Raw genomic sequence first — 12,133 nt, 5'->3', positions numbered from 1 at the left:
ACTGCCTGATTACACAGACCAGGTGGAGATGAGATTAGAAATTAATGAAATACACACTAGAAATGGGGATGAACGTACAACCTTTGGAAAAAGAAATGTGGAATTTCATTGGATTTCTTTCTTAAGGCAGAACTTTCACACTAGTGACTACCAACATAACATTTAAATTGTTCCGTTTTCTCTTGAAAGGCTTTGAACTGGGTCCTTATACTATGGAATTACTGTACAATATGGAAATGTTGTATCTTGCAATATGGAAAGGAAGTATTTCCTATCTAATTTGCTCCAATAGGCTGTACAGCAAGGAGGGTTATGTGAGAGTGAATATGAAAGGATTACCGATGCCCACATTTACTACATGTTATACAATAAGACTCCCTAATACATAAAGTTTGAGTTTATCTATCAACTATTCATAACAAGTTTATGTTTCCATTTATGTCTTCCTGCGTGTTAGCATGATTTTGCTAACTACAGACGTGCTACTTAAAACTACAGCATATATGAAATGAACGTTGACTTGGAACACAAAGACAGATCTGTTAACTCACAAATATGAGCATCCAAGTGCTGGAGAGCGTATCAGGATATTAGGTAATATGCAAAGTACGTTGTATAATGCGCCATTGAAGACAGGCACAGAAAAAGCAAGAGGGATGAGATTTTGTAGTTTTCACAGTTATTTATTAACAAACAGTAACAGCCCCAAAATGATCACAGTGCTTTTAAATTAGGATTACAAAGGATATAAGCTACCGTCTTCTGCATCTGGAAAGAACTGCAAGGCATAACATTCTAATAGTACTGCAACCAAAAGGAGGGCAATTTTAGAGTCATTTTAAATTAATGATTTTACAATTAGTAGATATTTTCATACGGCTGTCCGATATGACTCTCTGCCACTAAGGCACTTGGTTTTAACTTCTGAGAAATATATATGAAAGTTAAAAAAAAAAAAACAACAAAAAAAACCCCAGCCCAAACCACCACACAAACCTTTGCATATTTCCCAAGTACGTTTATGGCATGTGGGTGGCATAGATGAATTATGGCGAGGAGGTTTTATCAGCAGCAATTACGCATTTTATCAGCAGTAATTATATAATTCCCTTGTGGCACTGAACCATTCTAAAGTCTAATCCAAGCCCTAATCATTATTAAAGTATTGATAAAGCCTTTACAGGATGTTGTTCCAACTCATAAAGCCATTCCTTAAGAATAGTCAATACTTCAGAAAACTTGAAGATTGTTGTGACTTCACAAGGGATCTTTGTGCTGCTTAAGAAAAGGAGGTGTGATGTATTCTGCAGTTGCATTGGGACTGTTCTATGAATGCACACATTTTTATACCCAAATGCAATGTATGGCATGACGCCGCTTTTAAGCACAGGAACACAGAAATCATGCTTTTGACAATTTGAACTTTTCAGATTTTTATCATTCTAGATTACTCAGCTGAGCAACTCGGTGTCTTTAGTAGGCCAATATTAGAAGTGTGGTTTAATTAAAGCATTTAAAAAGAAAATTAATTCAGGGGGCCTTAAGTGTATACCTAGGGAATATGTCCCTCAAATGAATGAAGACATCAGGGAAAAGTAATTTTCCTAATTGCTAGTGTACTTTTGCCATGCTTTCTAAGTGGCAGACTACACCAAAATGGCTGCACACATCAGGGTCAAGGCTTTTATTTAGAACAGCTGTTAGAATGTAATCGCCCATTTTTGACAACACCAAGTTATTTTTTTCTTCCAGAACATCCTAAGAGTAACATTTTATGTAAAAGCAAAAGTGTTCTCAATAGCATAAAATACACCGTCAGTAAAGCACAAGACCAGAAAATCTTGAAAAGTGACATACCTGCCCCACGCTGCTTTCATTGTAGAATCTTTATCAACAGGAATGCATGAGGACTCAACAACACTTGATTTATTCAATTTGTAGCAGAGACCACAGTCTGGATCTAACATACATCCATTACAATAACTGAAAGAGAAAGAAATTAATACTTAAGCATCACTTTATTCATTTGTACATGTCAAAACCAACAGCATCTCCTAATCAATCTCGGGACGCACATAGTCAAGTTGTCAATGTTCGAGACAAGATAATAGAAACTGCCCAAAAACTAATACAGATTGCTTTTGCCTTCTTCTGTACCACATTTTGGTGGCCCAGTTGCAAATCTCCTGGTGACACCTGATCAGGCTGCAGGAGAATTCACTCAGGGAATGAATTTTAATTAAAAAAAAGACCGATTGGGGTTGAAAAGAAAGAATGATACATCGTACCTAATAACCAAACTAGGATTTGGGCACATACAGATGTGGGAGTCAGTCTGAGATCACGACACCATGCATCTCCATGTGGGAACTAGGCGCCTGAGTTCCCATTATGTTCGATGGATGGAGTCAATATGTCAATGGAGCCAATTCACACACAGGCATCTAGTGCCCAGACATATCCCGCCTGCCCTTCACCTGCCACTGCAGAGTGTGCAGCGCTCTTGCAGATCATTCCCATGCATCACACTTGCCAGCTTTGTACAGATATCTCCAATTTCCTTGGTAGTCTCAAAGAGCAAGAGATGCTTACATTTAGGCAGCTTCCTCAATGCAATCTTGCAAGCTCTTCAAGTGACTAGACAGTAAAACTGTTCTCTAGACTCCACTGGCTGCACTGACCACATCCCCACTGACTACTGGGAGCTGAGACGCCAAGTGCCCTACAGATACCTCCCTTAGGTGTCGGGCTAAAACCTGCCTCTGAGAGCAAACTGAGTGGATTTGGGCATGCGAGCCGTGAAGGCATTCCAAGACCCTTCATGCAGTGCAAGCGATCTGAAAGCTTCTGGCACAAGCTTCCCCAGATCTCGCAAACGCTCAAGACCATTGCTGCTGTGGTTAAACTACCCAGGTGTTTATCTTCCCCAGAAGCCATTCAGAGATATCAGTAAAAGCCTCATCAGTAAAGCCTATGATACAATCTAAGGGATAACTTTGGGAGATAAAAATAGGAGAATGAAAAACTGTCAAACATGGAGTAAATCTGGACATTTGAAATTAAAATTAAGCTTTGCAATGTAACATAAGTAAGGTGACCAAAACAGCTTCAACATATATCCCTGTAACAACAAAACCAAGGAAATAATCCTTTCTGAGTGTGTATCTTTACTATAACAATGACTCAGTGAATGAAGAAATAATCCACTTAAATTACTATACCATTATGAAAAAAGTAAAAATAACTGTATAACAAAGTCCCAAGAAACTAAGTCAGTAAATCAGATTATATGGATTTAAAAAGTCTGAAAGTACATGTTTGAAATCTAGTCATTCAAACTTTTCTTACTATGATGTTTCTAAAAGAGTTATAATAAGGTCAACTCACAAGGCAAAAAAGAGGTCTGGGAAAGTGTTAAAAACAGTATATTCATTTGCATTTTCCTACTTCTCCCAGGTTTCAGAAATTTGTGTTCTTTGTTACTGTGTGCTTTCTAAAGTATCAAATTACTGCAGAATTTCCATGGTGTCTACTTTTTAGAAAATAAACCTATTTTAAGTACGCCTTCCTCTTGCTTAACTGATAGGTCAAATTCAGGTTTGAACAGCTTTTGTTTTTTTATATTAGGAAAGCTGCATTAAATCAGCTATTTAATAGAGATATAAACTGCAGAAAACATTTTTACAATGGAGATGAAACAAAACTTTCAGGTAGAAGTCAATTATCTAACTGTAGTAAACATTTCTTCTCTTGCAAAGATAAATGAGAAAATTGTAACTCTGCAATTATCAATTATGACAGGAAAGGACAATTCCAATATTACATTAGTGAGACTTAGTTACATTTTGTTAATCCATATTAGGACAGCAATGGGCAGCAACCAAAGCAGTTGACAGCAACAGAAGACTGCAGATGAACAAAAACATTTTTATAAATCACAAGTGCGTTTAAGCATGTAATAATAATAATATTAAAAATAACTTAAAAATTATAGTATCTTCTAGTGAAAAGAATCCTATGATATCAAACAGGATGCTGATATATGATTTTTGAATTGTAGAACATCTTCCACTCAAATTATGTTGTATATCAAAGTATCTTTCAACAACATGAATTTCTAAAAAGACCCAGGGTGCTAGCACATCCAGCATGGCAGCCTGGCATAGAAAGCAGCCATTTCCAACTACTACATGCTATCAACTGCAGCAGTGGATTTTTAAGTCAACTATATGCAAATTATATTCAATGTGAACAGCATGTGCAAAATTTAACAGATTAAAGTGGTCTTTCTCTTTGGAAAATCTCAGGATTCAAGGTTTCTCTAGAGTTATGCTTTTTACGTTTTACTTCAAGCAGAAATATAGTTAAACACCGAACAGTAGCCAGAACAGCAGCAGGACACAGGAATACAGAAGAATGACAATTAGACACAGCGATGAGTGCCATCTTTATGTGTTGCCAGCAGAGGACAGAACAGGGACTGGACGCTCATCGTCTCCCCCAGTGTCCTCACAAAAATCAATGCATGAGATGAATGACAGAACTGAACTGTGCACCGTCTGTTCTGTCCTACAGGGCTCTCTCTACGGATAACTCAACGTAACCTCAGGTGGCGTTGGGCATCATTAACCAGTGAACCGGGAAGCAGAAGGTATCTTATTTATTCCTCTCCCCCATCCAGCAGTTCAGAAAAAACTCAAGAAATTTGATTATTGATTCCAGTGTCAGTCTATATGGCTGTTGTTCAGCTGTGCCTTGGACTTTATTGGGTATGCATAACTGTGTCTTCCAGTTGGCATTCAACATAATAAAGGCTGCTGGATTTCATATTATGCCAAATGTCAGAGGTTATAGTTACTCACAACAGTTTAAATAATTCAAAATTATTGTTTTCCACAGCTTTTCTGAAGCTTTTCTTTCAGATTGAAAAGTTAAATGACAAATATCTATAAACCCTTTACCTTTGGGTTAGGATTTGCTGTCGTTAGCTATATAGTGAGTTCATACAATCAGGCTTTGACTTTAGGTTTTACAGGCAAGACCAATTTATGTCAGAGAAAACCCAGAAATTCAATATACGAGACTTAAAGTCCTTTCAAATCTAAGTCCCAGCAGACTTAGAGTAGGCGGTTGCTGTTCAGATCATCTAGCATTCTTCTGTGCCCCGTTTTATTACTGATATTAAATTTTTATGTTGACTTTGATGAGGTAGAGAGTCATCGCTTTTTCCAAGAAGACTGATGGGTTTTTTCTTCAAAATTCCAACATATACGCACTACAACTGTTTCATAACATAGTAAAGAAATCTGTATCAGTTAATAAAGACTAATGATCACTGAAGATGCAGCATGAAATAAGCAAGGAAGTTTTTTTTTTTTAAAGAAGCAATTTAAAAACAACTAAAAAAAATCATGTGCTGAGGCTGTTTACTCTAAATTTCTCTTTCAAAAAATGGAAATAAAATATATAGTAGTTTCAGGCTTATACTCTTCTTCATACTAGCCCCAGTACTATTTGCTAAACAAACATATTTAAACAATTTGAAATTGAGCGCATATTCACGTGTTCATAGTGATGCAAATAAATTAGGACACAAAATACACCAGGAAAAGAAATACACAATATAATACTTATTGACATGTAACTATCTACCACAGATCTTCCTGTCCTCAAATGTACCTTCTTATCAGCCCTACCCAGATATACCCAAATATATGTCAGAGTATAAATCTGTAAAAATACTGATACTTCTTCAAATCTACACCACAGATCAGTTATGGCCTTGAAAGCTCTATACCAGAATACTCTAGGATGTCTATGATAAGAAGGAAATTTGCATCCAATGGGAGATATGTTTCCTGTACTTTATCACGAAATATTTATATCCGTGCTAAGGTTATGAGCTAGTGTCTTGGAAACAGGTTCCTCCTGCGAAGAGCCAGTTGAAAATTCCAGGCAGGATGGTTCTCAATCAGAGACTGACAACTCATCAAGATTGAAATACCTGAGAGAGATGATTTGATTTTGATGAAACCAGGCAGCATTACAGCAGAAAGGTTTTACAACGTGCCTAGTTCCCTCCCTGCCTACCAGCTGGGCTCCTAGGCAACCCAACAAGAAGGCAAGCGTCTAGACTTCAGATGCTTCAGCCTATGGAGCAGAATAACAACAACCAGGAATGTGAGGCTCCGGAAGTTCAAAGATGCCCAGCTTCTTTGCAGCTCAGTGACATGAAGTCTACAAAACAAAAGTCTCAGTGGCCTGGCCCCTCAGTTTATTTGGAACTGCCATGGCATGGGATTTTGGGGTTCCTGCCTCATTGTCAGACCATGTTTACTGACAAGCTGATGAACTGTTAAGAGACTAGATATCCTCAAACCTGCAATTCCCAACTCCAATTCTGCCAATTCAGTCAAGGCTTCCATACCCTTATGTCCTCTTCATCTGACCAAATGGGAAGATGTGACATCTAGAAAGCCTGACAGCACTAACTTCAAAGTCCCTTGCTAGCAATTTCTTGCCAGCTGGAGCACCACCAGCTTTCAGGATGCTCTGCTCTGGAGCAGCCTGCCCAATGAACGTTCCTGAGGTTACAGGTTGATCCCAAATGTCACAATTCTTTCCTCTTTCACAGAGAATTTAAAGTATATAGAAGAATTATTAATTGTCTAGCTGTGCACATTTTTCTTGATACCAAAATGACTGGTTTTTTTCTTCTTAACAGTGTCATTTACTAGCCTCTAGTGCAGTCTCTAAAAAGACTGAATAAAATCTCTGACCTGCTGAAGTGACCCTCCAGATGGCAATGGAAAGTTCACAATTGCTTCTGCCCCTGCTTTTTCCCCACTGCTTAGAATACTCCCTATTTACATTTGGTTTGTCATTATATTTTGTGCTTTAAATTTGTAAAATGACCTTCTAAATTATGACTTTCATAAAATTCTCAGGACTCTCTTAATTTGCGCTGCAAATTGTACCTTGCCACTTTTTCTTGAGTGATTTAGCAGTAAAAGACCTCTGCCCAGTGCCCTTGCTCTGGAAGTGCTGTTTCTCATTTTGTCAGATTATTTTGTCATTTTCAAGCTGAATCTCAATTTCTGAATTGCTCACTTCAAAATATTTCATCAATTTTCACTTTTGCCACATTTTAAGGAACTTTCAACTTTGCCTTCCATATTCTATTATTCAATTATAAAACTATATTAACATGTTATTATCATCCAGTTACAGAAATATAAACTGAGCTTGATAATATACTATGGACTGTGTAATTCTTTTCCAGAACATAACACCTGATTTCATAATATTCTACTCATGGGTAGCATGAACAGCCTCTCAGAGTATCAAAACGTCTACAAATACGGATGTTTCTTGGGGATGGACTCTTTCTACTTGTTTTGGATCAGTCTCACTGAGCACATGCTGTGCAACCAGCTCTTGTATGTGAACAAGTAGCTATACATGAAAATCTGATACACTTGCAACATACAAGACATTTTGCTCATGCCCTGCCTTCTCCATAGAATAAATTTCACCGTTGTGAGCTTGTTGAATCCACTGCTCTGGCTCTGCATAATGCAAGTACTCATATTCCCGAACAAGGTTTTCCTCATAGAACTACAGGAACAATTAAAAAAAATCTCAGGCAGGAGAGGCTCAATGTTAGGGATAGGAGGGTCTTGCAGTATCTACTGAGGATTAGCACATACCACCCAAAGAGAATCATAGAATCATAGAATCGTCAAGGTTGGAAAAGACCCTTAAGATCATCGAGTCCAACCGTCAACCTTTCACTGCCAAGACCACCACTAAACCATGTCCTCAAGCACTACGTCTATCCGTCCTTTAAATACCTCCAGGGATGGAGACTCAACCACTTCCCTGGGCAGCCTGGTCCAATGCTTGACCACCCTCTTGGTGAAGAAGTTTTTCCTAATGTCTAACGTAAACCTCCCCTGGCGCAGCTTGAGGCCGTTTCCTCTCGTCCTATCACTCGTTACTAGGGAGAAGAGGCCGACCCCCACCTCTCTACAGCCTCCTTTCAGGTAGTTGTAGAGAGCAAGAAGGTCTCCCCTCAGCCTCCTCTTCTCCAGACTAAACAACCCCAGCTCCCTCAGCCGCTCCTCATAAGACTTGTGCTCTAGACCCTTCATCAACTTCGTTGCCCTCCTCTGGACACGCTCCAGCACCTTGATGTCCTTGTAGTGAGAACATAAGCTGCAAATCACCATAGGCTGAAAAGAAATGTCACTTTGATTGTGCTGCTTTCTATTCTTTCCAGCTTGCTGTTTGCCGTACTGGAGACATGAGCCTAGGCCAGGTGGATCTTTCATCCTACCTGGTATGCCCTCAGGTTTACTCTTTGCTCTCAAGATTGGTTATGCACACAATCCTCTACCTCCCTTAGCATGCAGTGTAGTTGCTTTCCACCTCCTTATAGAAAAACAACAGACTGGAATCAAGCTTTCCTTGCTTCTGTGCTTGTATTCTCCTATCCACAACCAGAAAATGCCTCCTCTTCTAGTCCAAACTGAAAGAAAATGGCCAAGATAGCTGAGCTGAGTATCACCAGTCAGAGTGTGCCTACCCAACTGGAGACAACAAGGGTCACAGGCAACTGATGAATCCAAACAAGAAAAACAGCCAAGACATTTAACTCAACGAAAAATATAAGGACTTCTGGACAAATATTGCAGTTGATTTATCAGCTCTGTTGACATGTGAGGACATTGGGGCGCTTAGCTTTCAGCCAGCTACACAATTAAAGAGCTTAGGGGTTTTTTGGTTAATGGCTTACTTCATTTTCACACAAGCTCATTTCAGTTAGGTACTAGGACCTTGTTTAAAACTGCCTGATGCTTGTGTCTGAGGTCTTGTGCTGTTTGCACATCCTTCACTGGACCTCAGGCAAGAAATCAAGCACTTCATTATAGTTCTGATGATTCCTGTGTTGCTTCCAAAAGCTAACCATTGAATTCTGATTAAATATCACTGGCTAAGAATATAGGGGATGCTTTAAGTAGATAAAATGCGTGGTAACTGCAAGATACCACTTCAAGCTGTCATATCTGGGACACAGAAAATACAATATTTAACAAAGAATAAGAAAAACCCACTCGGACTTCAAGAGCACTTTTCTGCAATAATAGGAGACCAAACATCAGACGTTTATTTGCTGAGGTCTGCTGGCAGTCTGTTAGGTAACACATGTATCCACTCAGTGATGTCCATAAGGAAAAGCTACCAGTTATAATCACAGTACTCATATGCTACCTGCAGTGCTGTAATTTACCATGCATCTACTCCAACAGATCTAAATCAGAGTTATATTCAAGTATGATCAACCCCTCCTCATCTTCAAATCAGGCTCCTGCTCCATCTAGTCCGCTGAAACTGTTCTTCAGTGACTCCTTCCTAGGTCAGTTCCAGACCAGTACTGAATCCTTATCCTTCTTGATATGCCAGCCACGTATAAATACATTAGCTCACTTCAGACTTTCCTTAAACCCTCTCTTCTGAAGACTCACATGCCTCAACTAAGCAACACAATTTATATAAACTCAGAGCAACTGTTTTCGACTTCTTGATGTGTGCTACTTGTGCTTTAGACCTGAAGAGGACCCCGATGGCTCATCCATTTTTCCTACCTATCATAGTCCTATAAAGGAAATTACTCTCTACAAGCCTTGCTTTGCTTAAGTCCTTAGATTGTCATGGCTACACCACTACTACTATAAGCACCTTGACAGCAGACTGTGCTGGAATGCTGACACCACATGAAAAGTGTCCTGATCTGCTCACACATAGGTATCAATTGTCTCTCGTCTTTGATGATCTTTTTTTCTGAATTGATATAGCCCCCAGGACAACACCTTCCTGATTTATGCCTGGAACTGAGCAATACACACAATAATTAACAGAAACAACTGAGTTACATGTACCTTTATTCTGAGCATAATGGCAGTTTCCGTAGAATACTTTACTTTTAAAACTACTCTTTCAAAGAGACCCTACACATACATACTATACTCCCAGCTTCTGGGCAGATCAGATACAAGCCTTGTTCAAACTTGATTAAAATCATCCTTATGTGACTAAAACCCGCAGACCATAGAAAGTGTAACACCATCACTTTGGAAGATTTTACAAAATAATTCCCTAAGCATTGTTTCAGTTTTTGTTAAACAGCAAAGTCTTAGAAGTATTCGCGGAGATGTGAAATGTTAATAGGTTACTATATGAATATCACTGTGTTCCCTCAGTAATGCAGAGTTTGATTCAAAGACAAAGAGGAAATGTTAACAGTGCAGGGTCTGCATTACACTCACAGACGTTGTAGTTCAGGTAAGTCACTTTTCAGATCTTTGGGTTTAAATTGATGAGAGTTCTTCCTCATTCATATTAAAGATGCTTACTACATGGAACTGACATATTACTTCCTATTCCTTATGATTTTAAATTAAATTACAAGTTTTGATTGATAGGAGCAACATGCCAGCAGATGGACAATTATTACCAAGTGATATATCCTTATATTATCTTCTTAATAAAATTCAAGACTCTGTCGAGGTCATTTTACAGTTCTACAACATAAACTGTCTATCAGAATTTTAATTACATTTCATAAGAGCTGGCAAAAGTATTCTCAAACATGTTTGTCTCTTTACATACTCATAATTTTCTGACCTTAATAGCAGAAATGCATTACTATATTTATTATTGCAATTCTCAGTTCTCAGAATGACCAGTAGCTCAGTCACTTTGACATTAGAAACATAAAATGAGAATCATATTTAAAAAAAATACTGGTTCTGTGACACAGTGACAGTATGAAGAATACTGATGTCTAGTTTGCAGATAAATCAGATTGTCAATAAGTTAACAAAATAAAGTACAATAGCTAACATACTTACTATATGTATCCTAAGGCTATTAACTACAATAAAATGAGCTTCAGTTACTAGGTTAGCTGAGTTTTTCAGGACTGATCCCAATTATATACTTTTGCTAAATTCATAAAGAAAATATATAATTCTGCCCATTAGCTATCTTGTAAAATTGTTATGTAAGAGTACTAAATATTGGTGCCTTCATCTCAGTGGTGTGTTATTTGTACGATGAGCTGAGGAACAGTAACCACATGAGGGTGACTAATTCAAAGATGAACAACAGAGCCCTTGTGTGTTCAGGGCAGCTGGCACCGCCTGTATTATTTTAATCAAACTCTGAAGACAATCAGTTTGGGAAGGAACCTGAGAAAGTTCTTGTCCACAAGTATCATTTCCCTAGGACATGAGCCTCAGGGTTAACCTAAGCTTAACACAAAAGTTACCATTTTCATACAGTAGCTGAGGTGAAAAAACTGCTTAAGCAGAACAAATTCACATTATGTCTTCTACAGCTGACCAAGTCTCCAGAAGTGCAGTAAGAGAGACAGAGATATGAATGGAAGGAGACCAAAAGACCAAGAATGCAAGGCAACAGGACAACAGTCGTTTTCCAGAAACGGGTGAATGTCCTGGAGAAAGACAGACTGGGACAGTCACACCTTTGATTCTTTGAAGACTGGGAAAAGGCAGGAGGGTAGCTAGTGCACATGCCCTAACCTTGACCTCCTTCCAGAACCAGGCAAGTCCCCAGTAAAAACAGGAACATGTTTATAGGGTTTTGAGTAGTCAGAATAATAACAGGAATGGCTACCTTATCTTTTAATTTTTAAGATTACAGATTTTGGGACGATGCTGTTTTGTACTCCTAAATTTACCTCTGAGCTTCTCTGTGGCCTTGATGGTAAGTAACAGACCACAGCTGCTGAAGAGATTAGGATCAAAGAAGAGAAGTGGTCACACTGCAAACATCTATGCAACCTTATACAGGTTGCGTGTGAAAATGGAGTTTGATTTAAGGATGGCACACAGATGAGCATTCGCCTTGCCTTTCCACAGTGAGACACCCACCCACTTCCACCTGTGAGGAGGCAAAAACAATTTCAGTGTTCAGGGTGTCCTGCTGGGTTTGCATTATTTCCATGATGTCCTTGTGAATGAGGATTACATTCATTTTTTTTTCCACTGATGTACAGATTATTTTTTGGCTGTTGATCAACTATGATATTATACGTCTCTACACCAAA

At 38.6% G+C, this 12,133-nt stretch overlaps 1 protein-coding gene across 1 annotated transcript in view; it reads right to left on the bottom strand.

Annotated features, from left to right (window-relative positions):
- Positions 1 to 12,133, bottom strand: part of SLC2A13 (solute carrier family 2 member 13) — a 165,702-nt gene that overhangs the window by 29,544 nt on the left and 124,025 nt on the right. The window contains exon 7 of the mRNA XM_087765967.1: positions 1,858 to 1,983. Coding sequence (XP_087622093.1) covers positions 1,858 to 1,983 — 126 coding nt within the window. The remainder of the gene's footprint in view (positions 1 to 1,857; positions 1,984 to 12,133) is intronic.

The sequence above is a fragment of the Nipponia nippon genome, unplaced genomic scaffold (genome assembly GCF_047370975.1).
Source record: "Nipponia nippon isolate SJK-2023a ecotype South Korea unplaced genomic scaffold, ASM4737097v1 scaffold_3, whole genome shotgun sequence".
NCBI lineage: Eukaryota > Metazoa > Chordata > Aves > Pelecaniformes > Threskiornithidae > Nipponia > Nipponia nippon.
The sequence above is the reverse complement of the archived record's forward strand: the minus strand, read 5'-3'. Positions and strand labels throughout refer to the sequence as shown.